General features: G+C 45.5%; 1 protein-coding gene across 2 annotated transcripts in view; it reads right to left on the reverse strand.

Moving 5' to 3' along the window:
* LOC139563577 (histone-lysine N-methyltransferase NSD2-like) overlaps positions 1-19,910 on the reverse strand; it is an 83,043-nt gene extending 63,133 nt beyond the window's left edge. For both annotated transcript variants that reach the window (XM_071382364.1, XM_071382363.1), the window contains exons 1-4: positions 19,796-19,910; positions 12,181-12,811; positions 11,768-11,948; positions 11,502-11,671 (exon numbers count right to left, since the gene is read on the reverse strand). In XM_071382364.1, the coding sequence (XP_071238465.1) occupies positions 11,502-11,671; positions 11,768-11,948; positions 12,181-12,786 (957 nt within the window). In that variant the 5' untranslated portion in view covers positions 12,787-12,811; positions 19,796-19,910. The remainder of the gene's footprint in view (positions 1-11,501; positions 11,672-11,767; positions 11,949-12,180; positions 12,812-19,795) is intronic.
* Positions 19,911-20,634: the final 724 nt, after the last annotated feature.

Here is a 20,634-nt window from a genome sequence, read left to right on the forward strand (position 1 = left end):
GGACAGAGGACAGTAGACCTCAGAATAACTAGTGGAAGACAGTTAATGTTAGGGCTGGACAAAATATCTAAATAATTTGAATTAATGTTTAAGCGCAATGTTCCAAACACCTGTATCGTAAGAATCAAGTGTTCTACTTTGTTATCAAGCAAATAGTGCCATCAGAAAGAATTCAGACCCCTTGACTTTTTCCACATCTAGTTACAGCCTTATTCTAACATGGATTAAATACATGTTTTCCTGCAGCAATGGGAAAACAATATTGAGCTCAGGTGCAACCTGTTTCCATTGATCATCCTTGAGATGTTTCTATAACTTGATTGGAGTCCACCTGTGGTGAATTCAATTGATGGGACATTTGGAAAGTCACACACCTGTCTATAAAAGGTCCCACAGTTGACCGTGCATGTCCGAGCAAAATACAAGCCATGAGGTCGATGGAATTGTCCGTAGAGCTCCGAGACAAGATTGTGTCGAGGCACAGATCTGGCGAAGGGTACCAAAAACTTCTGCAGCAGTGAAGGTCACCAAGAACACAGTGGCCTCCAACATTCTTAAATGGAAGAAGTTTTTAAACCACCAAGACTCTTCCTACAGCTGGCCGCCTGGCCAAACTGAGCAATCTGGGTAGAAGGGCCTTGGTCAGGGAGGTGACCAAGAACCCGATGGTCACTCTGACAGAGCTCCAGAGTTCCTCTGTGGAGATGGGAGAACCTTCCAGAAAGACAACTTCCTCTACCATAAAGGCCTGATTGGTGGAGTGCAGCAGAGTGGCACTCCTATGTAATAGGCACATGACAGACGGCCAAAAGGCACCTGAAGGACTCTCAGACCATGAGAAACAAGAGTCTCTGTTCTGATAAAACCAAGATTCAACTCTTTGGCCTGAATGCCAAGCTTCACATCTGGAGGAAACCTGGCACCATCCCTTCCAGCAGGGACTGAGAGACTAGTCAGGATCGAGGCAAAGATGAACGGAGCAAAGTACAGAGTTCAAGCCTTGACGACAATATAACCTGCTGTTCCAAGTACGTGAGGTCTGCAGCCTCTGCGTTAAAAGGACTAACATGTCAACTAAAGAACTAAGCCAACCTCAGCGTGAGCTTTGGTTGCAAATGGTATGAACTTTGAACTCTTATTCACTACAGAAGTGATACCTCCTAGCCGTTGAGTTAGCAACAGCAGCTACAAACCTGGGCTAGGAAAGGACAGACAGAGTATCCCGTCTACCACACAACGACGACACTACAGCGTATCCCGTTCACCAGCAGAGACACTCTTCAAAGGACAAAGGACCCGGTTGGGCAACACGGCCTTCCATCTACCACCAACCTATTGAAGCGCAGCTCAGAGTAAATATTTATTGCATTTTCCTTTTCCAAATGGGCGGTAATTTAGAATGCATAGGATACTGTATTTACGATAGCATGGCTTCTCCCTTGGTTCCTCAAGTCTTCCCGCACTTTCACTCGAAACCAGCCCCCTTTTCTTTTGTGTAACCAGCTGTCATATCTGTTCCGTCCGCTAGGGACGTTTTCCTTTATGACGTAATTTGTAATCAAGGTATGATTCATTCTGTGTATATGTAATTCTGTGTGATTAGTTAGGTATTTAGTAAATAAATAATTAAACCCAATTATTGTATTATGTATTGCTGAGGAAAAAGGGGGAGGCTTGCAAGCCGAAGAACACCATCCCAACCGTGAAGCGCGGGGGTGGCAGCATCATGTTGTGGGGGTGCTTTCCTGCAGGGACTGGTGCACTTCACAAAATAGATGGCATCATGAGGACGGAAAACTATGTGGATATATTGAAGCAACATCTCAAGACATCAGTCAGGAAGTTAAAGCTTGTTGTGGCAAAATGGCTTAAGGACAACAAAGTCAAGGTATTGGAGTGGCCATCACAAAGCCCTGACCTCAATCCCATAGAACTGATGTGGGCAGAACTGAAAAAGCGTGTGCGAGCAAGGAAGCCTACAAACCTGACTCAGTTACACCAGCTCTGTGAGGAGGAATGGGCCAAAATTCACCCAACTTATTGTGGGAAGCTTGTGGAAGGCTACCCGAAACGTTTGACCTAAGTTAAACAAAGGCAATGCTACTAAATACTAATTGAGTGTATGTAAACTTCTGACCCACTGGGAATGTGATGAAAGAAATAAAAGCTGTAAATAAATCATTCTCTACTGTTATTCTGACATTTCACATTCTTAAAATGAAGTGGTTTTCCTAACTGACCTAAAACAGGGAATTTTTACTTGGATTAAATGTCAGGAATTGTGAAAAACTGAGTTTAAATGCATTTGGCTAAGGTGTATGGAAACTTCAGACTTAAACTGTATATATCTCATCAATCTACACACAATACCCCATAATGACAAAGACAAAACAGGTTTAGACATTTTTGCAAATGTATTACGCATTTAAACTGAAATCTCACATTTACATAAGTATTCAGATCCTTTACTCAGTACTCTGTTGAAGCACCTTTGGCAGCGATTACAGCCTCGAGTCTTCTTGGGTATGACTCTACAAGCTTGGCACACCTGTATTTGGGGAGTTTCTCACATTCTTCTCTGCAGATCCTCTCAAGCTCCGTCAGGTTAGATGGGGAGCATCGCTGCACAGCTATTTTCAGTTCTCTCCAGAGATGTTAGATCAGGTACAAGTCTGGGCTCTGGCTGGGCCACTCAAGAACATTCAGAGACTTGTCCCAAAGCCAGCCTGCATTGTCTTGGATGTGTGTGTAGGGTCGTTGTCCTGTTGGAAGGTGAACCTGCGCCCCAGTCTGATAACCTGCTCAGGACTTCATAAAGGATCTCTCTCTGTACTTTACTCTGTTCATCTTTCCCTCGATCCTGACTAGTCTCCCAGTCCCTGCCGCTGAAAAACATCCCCACAGCATGATGCGGCCACCTCCATGCTTCCCCGTAGGGATGGTGCCAGGTTTCCTCCAGACGTGACGCTTGGCTTTCAGGCCAAAGAGTTAAATCTTGGTTTCATCAAACTAGAGAATCGTGTTTCTCATGGTCTTAGTCCTTTAGGTGCCTTTTGACAAACTCCAAGCGGGCTGTCATGTGCCTTTTACTGAGGAGAGACTTCCAACTGGCCACTCTACCATAAAGGCCTAGTTGGTGGAGTGCTGCAGAGATGGTGGTCCTTCTTGAATGTTCTCCCATCTCCACAGAGGAACTCCAGACCTCTGTCAGAGAGACCATCGGGTTGTTGGTCAACTCCCTGACAAAAGCCCTTCTCCCCCGATTGTTCAGTTTGGCCGGGCGGCCAGCTCCACCAAACTTCTTCACTGTGTTCTTGGGGACCTTCAATGCTGAAAAAAAAATTGTACCCTTCCCCAGATCTGTCCCTCAACACAATCCTGTCTCGGAGCTCTACGGACAATTCCTTTGACCTAATTTTTTTGTTAAAGTTTAACCCTTTTTCTCCCCAATTTTGTGGTATCCAATTGGTAGTTCCAGTCTTGTCTCATCGCTGCAACTCCCGTACGGACGAGAGAGAGGCGAAGGTCGAGAGCCGTGCGTCCTCCGAAACACACCGCACTGCTTCTTGACACAATCCCCACTTGCGGGGCCAGCCGCACCAATGTGTCGGAGGAATCACCGTACACCTGGCAAACGTGTACTGCGCCCGGCAGTACTGCGCCCGGCCCGCCACAGGAGTTGTTAGTGCGCGATGGGACAAGGACATCCCTGCCGGCCAAACCCTTCACTAACCCGAACGACGACATTGGGCCAATTGTGCGCCGCACCGTGGGTCTCCCGGTTGCGGCCAGCTGCGACAGAGCCTGGACTCAAACACAGAATCGATGCAGTGCCTTCGACCACTGTGCCACTCGGGAGGCCTTCATGGCTTGGTTTTTGCTCGGACATGCACTGTCAACTCTGGGACCTTATAGACAGGTGTGTGCCTTTCCAATCATGTACAATCAATTGAATTTACCACAAGTGGACTCCAAACAAGTTGTGGAAACATCTCAAGGATGACCAATGGAAACAGGATGCACCTGAGCTCAATTTCAAGTCTCATAGCAAAGGGTCTGAATACTTATGTAAACAAGATGTTTTTTTATATGAATTTGCAAAACTTCCTAAAAACCTATTTTCGCTTTGTCATTACGGGGTATTGTGTGTAGATTGATGAGTAATTTTTGTAAATCAATTTTAGAATAAGGCTAACGTATCAAAATGTGGACAAAGGGAAGGGGTCTGAATACTTCCCGAACAGCCTGTATATTCAGCCTGTTGGAACCATTGGTATTTTTATCATAGGTACACTTCAACTGTGAGACTCATGTATAATTTCACAAACTCTGAATTCATGATATTATTGCTGACTGTTTAAATGGATTTGACCTTTAAATTGTACAACAAAGCTTATTTAGAGAAAAACATTTTTTTTATCAAGATATATATATATATATATGAATCGCTCAGTTTTAGGCCATATCGCCCAACCCTAATTACTTAATTGGCAAAGTGGGCAAACTTAGGCAGGAAATGCCAACAACAAGCAGTGAGCCTTCGTACTCATGCATTAAAAACTAATAATGAAAGAAAAGTATTGCAAGTTTGAATTTTGTAAAGTTAGTGTGGGAGATGTGCAAAAATGATTGTTATCGATCAGTAATGACAAACCTCCTGTCATTGACAACTTAGATGGAAAGCTACTGAGGATGGTAGCTGACTCTATAGCCACTCCTATCTGTCTTTGTCCTCAGGCCTGGAGGGAAGTCAGAGTCATTCCGCTACCCAAGCGTGGTAAAGCGGCCTTTACTGGTTCTAACACCAGACCAATCAGCTTGCTGTCAGCTCTTAGCAAACTGTTGGGAAAAAATTGTGTTTTATCAAATACAATGCTATTACTCTTTTAAACAAATTGACAACAGACTTTCAGAATGCTTATAGAGAAGGACACTCAACATGTACTGCACTGACACAAATGACTGATGATTGGTTGAAAGAAATTGATAATAAAAAGATTGTGGGAGCTGTAGTGTTAGATTTCAATGCAGCCTTTGATATTATTGACCATAACCTGTTGTTGAAAAAACTTGTGTTATGGCTTTTCAACCTCTGCCATATTGTGGATTCAGAGCTATCTATCTAATAGAAAGAGGGTTTTCTTTAATGGAAGCATCTAATGTCAAACATGTAATGCGTGGTGTACCGCAGGGCAGCTCTCTAGGCCCTCTACTCTTTTCTATTTTTTACCAATGACCTGCCACTGGCATTGAACAAAGCATGTGTGTCCATGTATGCTGATGATTCAACCATATACGCATCAGCAACCACAGCTAATGAAGTCACTGAAACCCTTAACAAAGAGTTGCAGTCTGTTTTGGAATGGGTGGCCAGTAATAAACTGGTCCTGAACATCTAAAACGAAGACATTGTATTTGGTACAAATCATTCCTTATGCTCTAGACCTCAGCTGAATCTGGTAATGAATGGTGTGGCTGTTGAACAAGTTCACTAAATTACTTGACGTTACCTTAGATTGTAAACTCATGGTCAAAACCTATAGATTCAATGGTAGTAAAGATGGGGAGAGGTCTGTCCATAATAAAGTGATACTTTCGACCTTCGTCTCTCCAAGATAGTAATTACTAGCGATTGGATACCACGGAAATTGGGGAGAAAAGGGGATAAAATTTAAAAATAAATAAATAAAGTGATACTGTGCTTTTTTGACACCACACTCCACAAAGTCCTGCAGTCTCTAGTTTTTTATATATTTTTTATTATTATTGTCCAGTCGTGTGGTCCAGACCTAGTTAAGTTGCAGCTGGCCCAGAACAGAGGCACGTCTTGCTCTTCATTGTAATCAGAGGGCTGATATTAATACTATGCAGCCAGTCTTGGCTAAGAGTTGAGGAAAGACTGACACTTCTTTGTTTTTATAAGAAACAATGTGTTGGAAATCCCAAATTGTTTGCCTAGTCAACTAACACACAGCTCTGACCCCACCAGACATGCCACCAGGGGTCTTTTCACAGTCCCCTGGTCCAGAACAAATTCAAGGAAACGTACAGTATTATACAGAGCAATAAGTGCATGGAACTCCCTTCCATCTTATATAGAGCAGGTGAGCGGCACACCTGGTTTCAACAGACCAATGAAGAAACACCTCACAGCACAACGCCTCTCCCCCATGTGACTGACTTGTGTGTGTATGAACTGACATGTGACCGACTTGTGTGTGTATGAACTGACATGTGACCGACTTGTGTGTGTATGAACTGACATGTGACCGACTTGTGTGTGTATGAACTGACATGTGACCGACTTGTGTGTGTATGAACTGACATGTGACCGACTTGTGTGTGTATGAACTGACATGTGACCGACTTGTGTGTGTATGAACTGACATGTATGTGGAACTGATAGAGGCACACACACACTACATGTTCATGTTTTTAAATGTAAATTGTAAAGTCTTTTGTCTGTAATGTATTTTCGTCACGTGTCAGACCCCAGTAAGACTAGCTGTCCCCATTGGTGTTGACTAATGGAGACCCCAGTAAGACTAGCTGTCCCCATTGGTGTTGACTAATGGAGACCCCAGTAAGACTAGCTGTCCCCATTGGTGTTGACTAATGGAGACCCCAGTAAGACTAGCTGTCCCCATTGGTGTTGACTAATGGAGACCCCAGTAAGACTAGCTGTCCCCATTGGTGTTGACTAATGGAGACCCCAGTAAGACTAGCTGTCCCCATTGGTGTTGACTAATGGAGACCCCAGTAAGACTAAATGTCCCCATTGGCGTTGACTAATGGAGACCCCAGTAAGACTAGCTGACCCCATTGGTGTTGACTAATGGAGACCCCAGTAAGATTAGCTGTCCCCATTGGCGTTGACTAATGGAGATCCCAGTAAGACTAGCTGTCCCCATTGGCGTTGACTAATGGAGATCCCAGTAAGACTAGCTGTCCCCATTGGCGTTGACTAATGGAGACCCCAGTAAGACTAGCTGTCCCCATTGGTGTTGACTAATGGAGACCCCAGTAAGACTAGCTGACCCCATTGGTGTTGACTAATGGAGACCCCAGTAAGACTAGCTGACCCCATTGGTGTTGACTAATGGAGACCCCAGTAAGACTAGCTGTCCCCATTGGTGTTGACTAATGGAGACCCCAGTAAGACTAGCTGTCCCCATTGGCATTGACTAATGGAGACCCCAGTAAGACCAGCTGTCCCCATTGGTGTTGACTAATGGAGACCCCAGTTAGACTAGCTGTCCCCATTGGTGTTGACTAATGGAGACCCCAGTAAGACTAGCTGTCCCCATTGGTGTTGACTAATGGAGACCCCAGTAAGACTAGCTGTCCCCATTGGCGTTGACTAATGGAGACCCCAGTAAGACTAGCTGTCCCCATTGGTGTTGACTAATGGAGACCCCAGTAAGACTAGCTGTCCCCATTGGCGTTGACTAATGGAGACCCCAGTAAGACTAGCTGTCCCCATTGGTGTTGACTAATGGAGACCCCAGTAAGACTAGCTGTCCCCATTGGCGTTGACTAATGGAGACCCCAGTAAGACTAGCTGTCCCCATTGGCGTTGACTAATGGAGACCCCAGTTAGACTAGCTGTCCCCATTGGCGTTGACTAATGGAGACCCCAGTAAGACTAGCTGTCCCCATTGGTGTTGACTAATGGAGACCCCAGTAAGACTAGCTGTCCCCATTGGTGTTGACTAATGGAGACCCTAGTAAGACCAGCTGTCCCCATTGGTGTTGACTAATGGAGACCCCAGTTAGACTAGCTGTCCCCATTGGTGTTGACTAATGGAGACCCCAGTAAGACTAGCTGTCCCCATTGGTGTTGACTAATGGAGACCCCAGTAAGACTAGCTGTCCCCATTGGCGTTGACTAATGGAGACCCCAGTAAGACTAGCTGTCCCCATTGGTGTTGACTAATGGAGACCCCAGTAAGACTAGCTGTCCCCATTGGCGTTGACTAATGGAGACCCCAGTAAGACTAGCTGTCCCCATTGGTGTTGACTAATGGAGACCCCAGTAAGACTAGCTGTCCCCATTGGCGTTGACTAATGGAGACCCCAGTAAGACTAGCTGTCCCCATTGGCGTTGACTAATGGAGACCCCAGTAAGACTAGCTGTCCCCATTGGTGTTGACTAATGGAGACCCCAGTAAGACTAGCTGTCCCCATTGGTGTTGACTAATGGAGACCCCAGTAAGACCAGCTGTCCCCATTGGTGTTGACTAATGGAGACCCCAGTAAGACTAGCTGTCCCCATTGGTGTTGACTAATGGAGACCCCAGTAAGACTAGCTGTCCCCATTGGTGTTGACTAATGGAGACCCCAGTAAGACTAGCTGTCCCCATTGGCGTTGACTAATGGAGACCCCAGTAAGACTAGCTGTCCCCATTGGCGTTGACTAATGGAGACCCCAGTAAGACCAGCTGTCCCCATTGGCGTTGACTAATGGAGACCCCAGTAAGACTAGCTGTCCCCATTGGCGTTGACTAATGGAGACCCCAGTAAGACTAGCTGTCCCCATTGGCGTTGACTAATGGAGACCCCAGTAAGACTAGCTGTCCCCATTGGTGTTGACTAATGGAGACCCCAGTAAGACTAGCTGTCCCCATTGGTGTTGACTAATGGAGACCCCAGTAAGACTAGCTGTCCCCATTGGCGTTGACTAATGGAGACCCCAGTAAGACTAGCTGTCCCCATTGGCGTTGACTAATGGAGACCCCAGTAAGACTAGCTGTCCCCATTGGTGTTGACTAATGGAGACCCCAGTAAGACTAGCTGTCCCCATTGGTGTTGACTAATGGAGACCCCAGTAAGACTAGCTGTCCCCATTGGTGTTGACTAATGGAGACCCCAGTAAGACCAGCTGTCCCCATTGGCGTTGACTAATGGAGACCCCAGTAAGACTAGCTGTCCCCATTGGTGTTGACTAATGGAGACCCCAGTAAGACTAGCTGTCCCCATTGGCGTTGACTAATGGAGACCCCAGTAAGACTAGCTGTCCCCATTGGCGTTGACTAATGGAGACCCCAGTAAGACTAGCTGTCCCCATTGGCGTTGACTAATGGAGACCCTAGTAAGACCAGCTGTCCCCATTGGTGTTGACTAATGGAGACCCCAGTAAGACTAGCTGTCCCCATTGGTGTTGACTAATGGAGACCGCAGTAAGACTAGCTGTCCCCATTGGTGTTGACTAATGGAGACCCCAGTAAGACTAGCTGTCCCCATTGGCGTTGACTAATGGAGACCCCAGTAAGACTAGCTGTCCCCATTGGTGTTGACTAATGGAGACCCCAGTAAGACTAGCTGTCCCCATTGGCGTTGACTAATGGAGACCCCAGTAAGACTAGCTGTCCCCATTGGCGTTGACTAATGGAGACCCCAGTAAGACTAGCTGTCCCCATTGGCGTTGACTAATGGAGACCCCAGTAAGACTAGCTGTCCCCATTGGTGTTGACTAATGGAGACCCCAGTAAGACTAGCTGTCCCCATTGGCGTTGACTAATGGAGACCCCAGTAAGACTAGCTGTCCCCATTGGTGTTGACTAATGGAGACCCCAGTAAGACCAGCTGTCCCCATTGGCGTTGACTAATGGAGACCCCAGTAAGACTAGCTGTCCCCATTGGCGTTGACTAATGGAGACCCCAGTAAGACTAGCTGTCCCCATTGGCGTTGACTAATGGAGACCCCAGTAAGACTAGCTGTCCCCATTGGTGTTGACTAATGGAGACCCCAGTAAGACTAGCTGTCCCCATTGGTGTTGACTAATGGAGACCCCAGTAAGACTAGCTGTCCCCATTGGCGTTGACTAATGGAGACCCCAGTAAGACTAGCTGTCCCCATTGGCGTTGACTAATGGAGACCCCAGTAAGACTAGCTGTCCCCATTGGTGTTGACTAATGGAGACCCCAGTAAGACTAGCTGTCCCCATTGGTGTTGACTAATGGAGACCCCAGTAAGACCAGCTGTCCCCATTGGCGTTGACTAATGGAGACCCCAGTAAGACTAGCTGTCCCCATTGGTGTTGACTAATGGAGACCCCAGTAAGACTAGCTGTCCCCATTGGCGTTGACTAATGGAGACCCCAGTAAGACTAGCTGTCCCCATTGGCGTTGACTAATGGAGACCCCAGTAAGACTAGCTGTCCCCATTGGTGTTGACTAATGGAGACCCCAGTAAGACTAGCTGTCCCCATTGGCGTTGACTAATGGAGACCCCAGTAAGCTAGCTGTCCCCATTGCGTGCTAGCCCATGTAGCTGATTGGTCACCAGGAGACCCCAGTAAGACTAGCTGTCCCCATTGGTGTTGACTAATGGAGACCCCAGTAAGACCAGCTGTCCCCATTGGCGTTGACTAATGGAGACCCCAGTAAGACTAGCTGTCCCCATTGGTGTTGACTAATGGAGACCCCAGTAAGACTAGCTGTCCCCATTGGTGTTGACTAATGGAGACCCCAGTAAGACTAGCTGTCCCCATTGGCGTTGACTAATGGAGACCCCAGTAAGACTAGCTGTCCCCATTGGCGTTGACTAATGGAGACCCCAGTAAGACTAGCTGTCCCCATTGGCGTTAACTAATGGAGATCCCAGTAAGACTAGCTGTCCCCATTGGTGTTGACTAATGGAGACCCCAGTAAGACTAGCTGTCCCCATTGGTGTTGACTAATGGAGACCCCAGTAAGACTAGCTGTCCCCATTGGTGTTGACTAATGGAGACCCCAGTAAGACTAGCTGTCCCCATTGGTGTTGACTAATGGAGACCCCAGTAAGACTAGCTGTCCCCATTGGTGTTGACTAATGGAGACCCCAGTAAGACTAGCTGTCCCCATTGGTGTTGACTAATGGAGACCCCAGTAAGACTAGCTGTCCCCATTGGTGTTGACTAATGGAGACCCCAGTAAGACCAGCTGTCCCCATTGGTGTTGACTAATGGAGACCCCAGTAAGACTAGCTGTCCCCATTGGTGTTGACTAATGGAGACCCCAGTAAGACTAGCTGTCCCCATTTGTGTTGACTAATGGAGACACCAGTAAGACTAGCTGTCCCCATTGGCGTTGACTAATGGAGACCCCAGTAAGACTAGCTGTCCCCATTGGCGTTGACTAATGGAGACCCCAGTAAGACTAGCTGTCCCCATTGGCGTTAACTAATGGAGATCCCAGTAAGACTAGCTGTCCCCATTGGTGTTGACTAATGGAGACCCCAGTAAGACTAGCTGTCCCCATTGGTGTTGACTAATGGAGACCCCAGTAAGACTAGCTGTCCCCATTGGTGTTGACTAATGGAGACCCCAGTAAGACTAGCTGTCCCCATTGGTGTTGACTAATGGAGACCCCAGTAAGACCAGCTGTCCCCATTGGTGTTGACTAATGGAGACCCCAGTAAGACTAGCTGTCCCCATTGGTGTTGACTAATGGAGACCCCAGTAAGACCAGCTGTCCCCATTGGTGTTGACTAATAGGGATCCTAATAAATCACATCTGACCTTCCTGTGGACGACCCGGGAGGCAGGTTGTTTGTTGCCATGGCAGAGCTCGACATATTGCTCCTCCCCCCTGAATGACACCATGTTCTTCTGAAAGATGTAGCCTCTCTCCAGGGTGTCTCCAAAGTACTGGACGTGGTACATGATTCCAGCTGTCCGGCTGTTAATTGCTGAGGAAATAAAAGGAGCAAAACCATATCAGAACCTGGGAACAGAAAGATCAGTGTGTGTCTGAAGTACAACGCTGCATTGTGTTTGTGTAGTACCTTTGTGTTTGAGGTGTGTGTTGAGTTCTGGATCAGTGGACACCATGCAGGGCCACCAGGAATAACCTGACACCTTGGTCCACACCACATCACCCACGGAGAACCCTGCATGGACAGGGATAGACTCCTCCTCCTCCAGGCTCTCCTCCTCCAACCCCACCAGAGTACTGACCTGCTGGATCTGAGAGAAAGCACAACACGCGGTCAGAAACCAAATCAACGCTGACTATCAGGACTCTCAGAAACAAGGACTCACAAGGAGTGTAAGATGAAGTTGATCTTGATATAACAACAAGAAGACTTTCTATAATCCAAAGTGTTTGTTAAGGCAGATAAAGATACAGTTCATGTTCTCTTTTATGGTCTACTACAGAATAACATTGTATTGAACTAGAGAAGTAGAGCTCCCCCACCTGTTGTGGGGTAGCAGTGCCCTCCTCTGGCTGACTGGCAGCAGACACCTCCACGGGAACAGGGTTAGAGGTAGAGCTGTGTTTGAGTTTAATGGGTCTTCTCTTTCTCCTCCCCTCCTTGCTGGCTAGAGCCACGAGGCCCTCAGTATCCGTGGGCAGGTTGGGTCCCTCTCCACAGCACGGCTCGAAGCGCGGCGGCTTCCCCTTGGACACCATCTTGGTGATCTTCAGTTTAATCTCGGGGGAGTTGGCCTTCCTCTGGGGGCTGGGGTGGGACTCAGCACCCTTCAGGGTGGGGGGCTCAGGGGGGCACAGCTTGGGCAGCTTGTCCTGGTCTCCGTTCAGCATGAGGGACGTCAGGTCCTTCAGCCTCTCATGCCTGTGGTTGTTATGGTTATGACCATGGGCAGCCATGTTGTTTAGAACACTGTCCTGGAGCGTCACAGCCAGCTGGGCAGCTGCCTTGTCCATCAGCAGGGCCGGGTCCGCCCCCAGGGCCCCCCCACCCCGACCCTTCCTCCCCCCCAGGGGCTCAGACGGCTGCTTCATGCTGACTGGGTTGAGTGCCTCTGGCATCGAGGGCAGAGACCGTCCCTTACTGTCCATCCCATCCAACTCCAGCCTCACTCAGCTACAGCACAGAAAGAGGAGAGAAATAATGAATTACTCCTTATGGTCCAAAGTCCAAGGACCTTAAATAAAAACTTCCACTTTAAAGTCAGTTTCGATCTGTCTAATTATTAAATTAAACCTAATGTTGTCATTCTATTAACTAGAAAATCAAAATAATATTTACATCTACTCTTCGAATTGGAAATACACACAGGTGTGTGCCTGAGTCTATACCAATGGTTCCAACAGGTGTGCTGCTTGAGGAACTCTCAGGTGTGCTGCAAAACCTTTCCTAATCTTGACCATTTTTTATAACCCTGACTTATAAACATGTAAAGTTGACTTGGGAGCCCTAGTGTTGGTCAGATAATACATGAAATGGTTACACATGGTTCCATCTGTATGGTTGGTTCCAGTCCAGTGTGCTCATGCGGTTGTTACATTTGTATCACCTGAGGGGTGCGCATCACCAGCAAAGTCATTTGTGTCATTTTACTTTTGTCTATAAAAACAGTTAGCACAACTAAGTCTGATAGGGTTGTGTCATTTATTTCTTAATATATGGCTCTGGGCTCAGCTTTACCACAGCCTCTGCTCTAGAAACAAACAGAGTGGCTTCGTGTACATGGTTGCACCTTTACAATACAGAAAACCACTCCTCTGTAGCCCAAACTGTTTAAAACTAAAACATATTTTAACTTCTTATGGCTGCAGGGGCAGTATTGAGTAGCTTGGATGAAAGGTGCACAGAGGTGCCCAGAGTAAACAGCCTGCTCCTCAGTCATAGTTGCTAATATATGCATTATATTATTAGTATTATTAGTATTGGATAGAAAACACTCTGAAGTTTCTAAAACTGTTTGAATTATGTCTGTGAGTATAACAGAACTCATATTGCAGGCAAAAACCTGAGAAAAAATCCAAACAGGAAGTGGAAATTCTGAGGCTGGTAGATTTTCAACCAAGCTCCCATTGAAATCACAGCGAGATATGGATGAGTTTTCACTTCCTACGGATTCCACTAGATGTCAACAGTCTGTAGAACTTTGTCTGATGACTCTACTGTGAAGGGGGGCCGGATGAGAGGAGAATTAGTCAGGTCTGCCCTGAGGTGACCATTCTTTGACCATGCGCGGTCACATGAGAGATAGCTCCGTTCCATCGCTCATCTGAAGTCAATGTAATTCTCCGGTTGGAACGTTATTTAAGATTTATGTTAAAAACATCCTAAAGATTGATTCAATACATCGTTTGACATGTTTCTACTGACTGTTACGGAACTTTTGGACATTTCGTCAGGTTTTAGTGAACTCGCTTCCCTGACGTTGGATTTGTATACCACACGCGACAAAAATAGCTATTTGGACATAAATGATGGACATTACCGAACAAAACAAACATTTCTTGTGGAAGTGGGAGTCCTGGGAGTGCATTCCGACGAAGATCAGCAATGGTAAGTGAAGATTTATAATGCTTTTTATGAGTTTTGTTGACTGCACAATTTGGCGGGTAACTGTATGGCTTGCTTTTGTGGCTGAACGCTGATTTCAGATTATTGAATATTGTGTTTTGCTGTAAAGCTTTTTGAAATCTGACACAGCGGTTGCATTAAGAGTAAGTGTTATCTTTAATTCTATGTAAAACATGTATCTTTCATCAAAGTTTATGATGAGTATTTCTGTTATTTGACGTGTCTCACTGCAATTTCTCTGGATATTTTGGAGGCATTTCTGAACATGGCGCCAATGTAAACGGAGGTTTTTGGATATAAATATGAACTTAATCGAACAAGACACATATGTATTGTGTAATATGAAGTCCTATGAGTGTCATCTGATGAATATCAAAGGTTAGTGATAATTTTATCTCTATTTGTGCTTTTTGTGACTCCTCTCTTTGGCTGGAAAAATGGCAGAATTTTTCTGTGAGTTGGTGGTGACCTAACATAATCGCTTGTGGTGCTTTCGTCGTAAAGCCTATTTGAAATCGGACACTTTGGTGGGATTAACAACAAGATTACCTTTAAAATGGTATAAGATACATGAATGTCTGAGGAATTTTAATTATGAGATTTCTGTTTTGAATTTGGCGCCCTGCACTTTCACTGGCTGTTGTCATATCGATCCCGTTAACGGGATTGCAGCCATAAGAAGTTTTTTCTGGTTTAGATTCGCGTGACGCTCTTAAAAGGTGTACACACAAATTAACCATCATGGGTAAGGAACTAAGAAAATATTTCAAATAAATCCTTTTTAATTAGACAAGACAGTTACGAATTCAAATTCTGCCTACTCTGGCCAAATCCAGACGACTCTGGGCCAATTGTGCGCCGCCTGGATTCGAACCCGGTACTATAGTGACGCCTGGATTCGAACCAGGTACTACAGTGACGCCTGGATTCGAACCAGGTACTACAGTGACGCCTGGATTCGAACCAGGTACTATAGTGACGCCTGGATTCGAACCAGGTACTATAGTGACGCCTGGATTCGAACCAGGTACTATAGTGACGCCTGGATTCGAACCCGGTACTATAGTGACGCCTGGATTCGAACCCGGTACTATAGTGACGCCTGGATTCGAACCCGGTACTATAGTGACGCCTGGATTCGAACCCGGTACTATAGTGACGCCTGGATTCGAACCCGGTACTATAGTGACGCCTGGATTCGAACCAGGTACTATAGTGACGCCTGGATTCAAACCCGGTACTATAGTGACGCCTGGATTCGAACCAGGTACTATAGTGACGCCTGGATTCGAACCCGGTACTATAGTGACGCCTGGATTCGAACCCGGTACTATAGTGACGCCTGGATTCGAACCCGGTACTATAGTGACGCCTGGATTCGAACCCGGTACTATAGTGACGCCTGGATTCGAACCCGGTACTATAGTGACGCCTGGATTCGAACCAGGTACTATAGTGACGCCTGGATTCGAACCAGGTACTATAGTGACGCCTGGATTCGAACCAGGTACTATAGTGACGCCTGGATTCGAACCAGGTACTATAGTGACGCCTGGATTCGAACCAGGTACTATAGTGACGCCTGGATTCGAACCAGGTACTATAGTGACGCCTGGATTCGAACCAGGTACTATAGTGACGCCTGGATTCAAACCAGGTACTATAGTGACGCCTGGATTCGAACCCGGTACTATAGTGACGCCTGGATTCGAACCAGGTACTATAGTGACGCCTGGATTCGAACCCGGTACTATAGTGACGCCTGGATTCGAACCAGGTACTACAGTGACGCCTGGATTCGAACCCGGTACTATAGTGACGCCTGGATTCGAACCAGGTACTATAGTGACGCCTGGATTCGAACCCGGTACTATAGTGACGCCTGGATTCGAACCGGGTACTATAGTGACGCCTGGATTCAAACCAGGTACTATAGTGACGCCTGGATTCGAACCCGGTACTATAGTGACGCCTGGATTCAAACCAGGTACTATAGTGACGCCTGGATTCGAACCGGGTACTATAGTGACGCCTCTTGCACTGAGATGAAGCGGTCCAAGGCACTGCGCCACTTGGAGCCCTAGTTTAGCAATAAAACATATGTTACAGAAAATAGATGATTATCAATAAATACATGAAGAGATGGAGGTCATTATCAATAAATACATGGAGAAATTGTAGGTGTGCCGCAGAATTGTATATCACATCAAGGTGTGCCACGGTTCACAAAAAGTTGGGAAACACTGGTCTAGAAGATTTCACATTGTCGACATTAAAATGTTGATAAACCTATTTATTTGGTTTGTACACTGTGTAGTAGCACAATCTTTTGAAAAGCCAGGGGACATTGTTAATCGACACAAAATAGGAATTTTCAAACAAAGACTCCAGAATGACAATACCGAGCATGTCAAAACAATTAGCAACAAGCTTGATCAACAGGTGAAAACATTCACAACTACATCTGTTCTAGATGACCCTTCTTCCTGCAGCAGGATATAGATTACCCTTCTTCCTGCAGCAGGATATAGATTACCCTTCTTCCTGCAGCAGGATATAGATTACCCTTCTTCCTGCAGCAGGATATAGATTACCCTTCTTCCTGCAGCAGGATATAGAATACCCTTCTTCCTGCAGCAGGATATAGATGACCCTTCTTCCTGCAGCAGGATATAGATGACCCTTCTTCCTGCAGCAGGATATAGATGACCCTTCTTCCTGCAGCAGGATATAGAATACCCCTCTTCCTGCAGCAGGATATAGATGACCCTTCTTCCTGCAGCAGGATATAGATGACCCTTCTTCCTGCAGCAGGATATAGATGACCCTTCTTCCTGCAGCAGGATATAGATGACCCTTCTTCCTGCAGCAGGATATAGATGACCCTTCTTCCTGCAGCAGGATATAGATGACCCTTCTTCCTGCAGCAGGATATAGATGACCCTTCTTCCTGCAGCAGGATATAGATTACCCTTCCTCCTGCAGCAGGATATAGATGACCCTTCCTCCTGCAGCACGATTGGATTTACATTTTATTAAGAGCGCTCCTGAAAAGGCATTAAACTTATTAAATACAGATTATTATTTTTTAACTCTAGTGCAGTACAAGTGTTTGGAAATATGAATGGATAATTTGAAATACTTAAATATTTAATATTGTATTATTTATACCAGTTAGGGATGCACGATATATCGTTGAACATATTGGAATCGGCCGATATTAGCTAGAAATGCCAACATCGACCCGATGTCTAGTTTAACGCCGATGTGCAAAACAGACGTCAAAGCTGACGTGCATACATTTACGTCATTTAGCAGACGCTCTTATCCAGAGCGACTTACAGAGCGACTTACAAATACCTATATAACACAGCCTTCCTAACATAGCCCAATGTCTGCTGTGTGGATCGAGCAGTCAACAAGTCCAGCAGTCATTTGAAAGAGTAAGAACATTTCAGCTCAACAACTCCAAGGTGAAATCCATTAACGCCAAGATAATGGAATTTATTGCCCTTGACAATCAACCGTTCTGTCGTGGGTGATGTTGGCTTTCGCTGACTGGTCGAGCACCAGTACACACTACCAAGTGCACTTTTTTTCAGATGTTGCCCTACCGGAGTTACACAGTAATAGCGGCACTGCTATTAGCTTCACGACAGACATTTGGACGAGCGATATCAGCCCCATGAGCATGCCGAGTCTGACAGCACAGTGGGTCGTCGAGGATTTCGTACTGAGGAAAGTAGTATTGCATGCTCATGAATGTGCTGGTTGTCATACCGCTGCTGCCATTTCAATGGCACATGAACACACTAGCTAACTCCATTCGAACCAACTGACTAGAGAAATAAATTCATCAACTGCACCTGCAGCAGACGTGATACCCTCTGTCATGGCATTGAAACGCCTGCTCAACAAAACTGCCGACACAGGCTGTGAACAAGCGATTCGGTGTCACCACCATGCTCAATGCTATGTACAAGGACCGCTACTTCGATGCAGACAAAACACATGGTTTACGTGAAATGTTACATACACAGCTGGACAAGATGTAAACGGACACAGTGACAGTGCGCACCAAGGAAGAGGCCAAGGACAGACAGAGCTGAAACTTCAGTGCTTGACATGTGTGATGAAATCCTGGTTGAGAATGAAAGACTGAACAACGAAACAGCACAGAAAGTAAAATAAATAGGTTTGATTATGTTTTACTGGTAATATGTCAATGCCAACAAAATAACGTTTTGGTCAGTGGTGGTGGTGTGTGTAACCTTTATTGAACTAGGCAAGTCAGTTAAGAACAAAATCTTATTTACAATGACGCCCTACCCACGGCCGAAAGTGATATTTTTAAAAACATATATTTTTTGTTTTCACAAATGACCTATTGCATTTTCTTGTTGGCACAATAAAAGTGGCCATTGATAACAATTCTATATGATTTGAACGAGTTATCCATATTACAATGTCATATAACGTGGCCTTTTATTTTGAAGGTTTCGGCATTACCATACGAGAGGTGACGTCATCGTGTGCGCTGCTGGCAGAATACTAGTCTGCTCTAGACTAGAGCTAAGGGATGCACCAAGCAGGGGAAAAACAACTACTCTGAAAATGCACAGGACGATACATCAGTCTGATAAAATAGAACTAAACCACATCGTTAACTCACTAAAATGGCTCCACATTCATCTGAACAGTTTAAATGAGTAGCTTAGCTCGATAAGTTTGGTAGCTAGTCAGCAGGTCATCAACCAACGCAAACTGATCTGATAAGTGCCTTAGTGGGCGCCCGCACATGATTGAAAATGTAGCAGCTAACGTTAACTAGCAACGAGAAAACGTGTTAGGTGCTCACTAAGCCACAGAACAACGAGAGGGTTAGTTATAAACATATTTGGCTAAGCACTCTGGTTGGCTCGCTTGCTACTGTCATGTCCCAATAATTAATGATCAGTACAGGCAAGGTACCAAAGATAGTTATAACTCACTAATTAGCCACTGTGAATGGTTAACTGCCAACGTCATCCACCGAGAAAAGCCGCGGAAACTTGAGAAAGCCTAGCTAGTTAACGGACTTCAACAACAGCAGTAGTATGATTTACCAAGCACATCATAGACGCCACATTCTCACTCTGGTAAAATATTTGAAAATGTTGAGATTGTGACGCGACAACTACTTAACTAAACTGGCGTAAGGTATAGCTAACGTAGCTAGCTATTTAGCTAGGAACCCTGGCTATTGACTAAGTCTAGCTGAGTAGCGTCAACTAAACCATGACGGATACAGAATGACAATGTTCTGTTACTTCACATAGCTAGTGAAACGAATCAGAAAATTCTCGGAATTAACCGACGCTCAATGACACTAGCTAGTTTCTGAGTAAATTCAAGTTAGCGAGATAAGTGAATTGACATTCAGCTAACATTAGCTAGCTACTTGCCTATGACATGCTAAATTAAACACACGTTTATTGAAAGATGATCACAGTCGCGTTCTCCTCTCATAAGCATAGTAATTGGTTAAATTACCTGCTGAATTTCTCGAATAGTTATCAATTTGGAAAATAGTCAGTTTGAATCATCTTGAAAAAGCCGACTACGTTCAATTTAAAGCTTGCGGGGAAACTCAGTTCCTGAGTCCCAATCAGCGCGAAAAATACTCACTTTCGATTGGTTGAGAGCAACTGTAACGCTGCGTTCTTCTTCTATGATATCATGGCGGTCCGCAAACAATCGTTTATGTTCATGCCGCAACGTACTGTGTTGGAATGTACGATCAATCATGATCTGCCATGAAAATAAAATTCAAAAGCAAATAAATCCCTAGCTTAAACCACAGCTTCCCCTCCCCAACCCCATCAAACTTGATCTATATCATGCTGGAACACTCCAGCCTTAGGATTGTTCAGCATGTCAACAACCATTTCAACCGTAACATCTATTACCCCCAATATCTCTTTTGCCGTCTCCACAATGCCCTTCTATCCTGGCATTTCTGCTTTCCACGACCTGAGTCATATTGATAACCTTACCAATAAAAGCTGTGAAGTCAACTTTATTCATTATCAAAGTGTCCTTTGACACCGCACATTCATGAGCACCAGATTTCTGAACAGGCCTCCAAACCATTCCAAGACCATCAGAAGCACCTGCCCGACAGTAGGTCCACTTACTACAGGTGCATCCATGTGAGCTCCATCATTCCACACTGTAGTTCCACCAATCTGTCTTACAACCTCTGCAGTCTGCATACAATGCATCATGACTAATTCTATATCTCTGAGCCTCTCTAGCCTCTCTCTGCACCTGGCATCCACCAAATTCTGCACTATGTTCCCTCCCACAATTACAACACTTAACCTTCACAT

The sequence above is a fragment of the Salvelinus alpinus genome, chromosome 34 (genome assembly GCF_045679555.1).
Source record: "Salvelinus alpinus chromosome 34, SLU_Salpinus.1, whole genome shotgun sequence".
Lineage (NCBI taxonomy): Eukaryota > Metazoa > Chordata > Actinopteri > Salmoniformes > Salmonidae > Salvelinus > Salvelinus alpinus.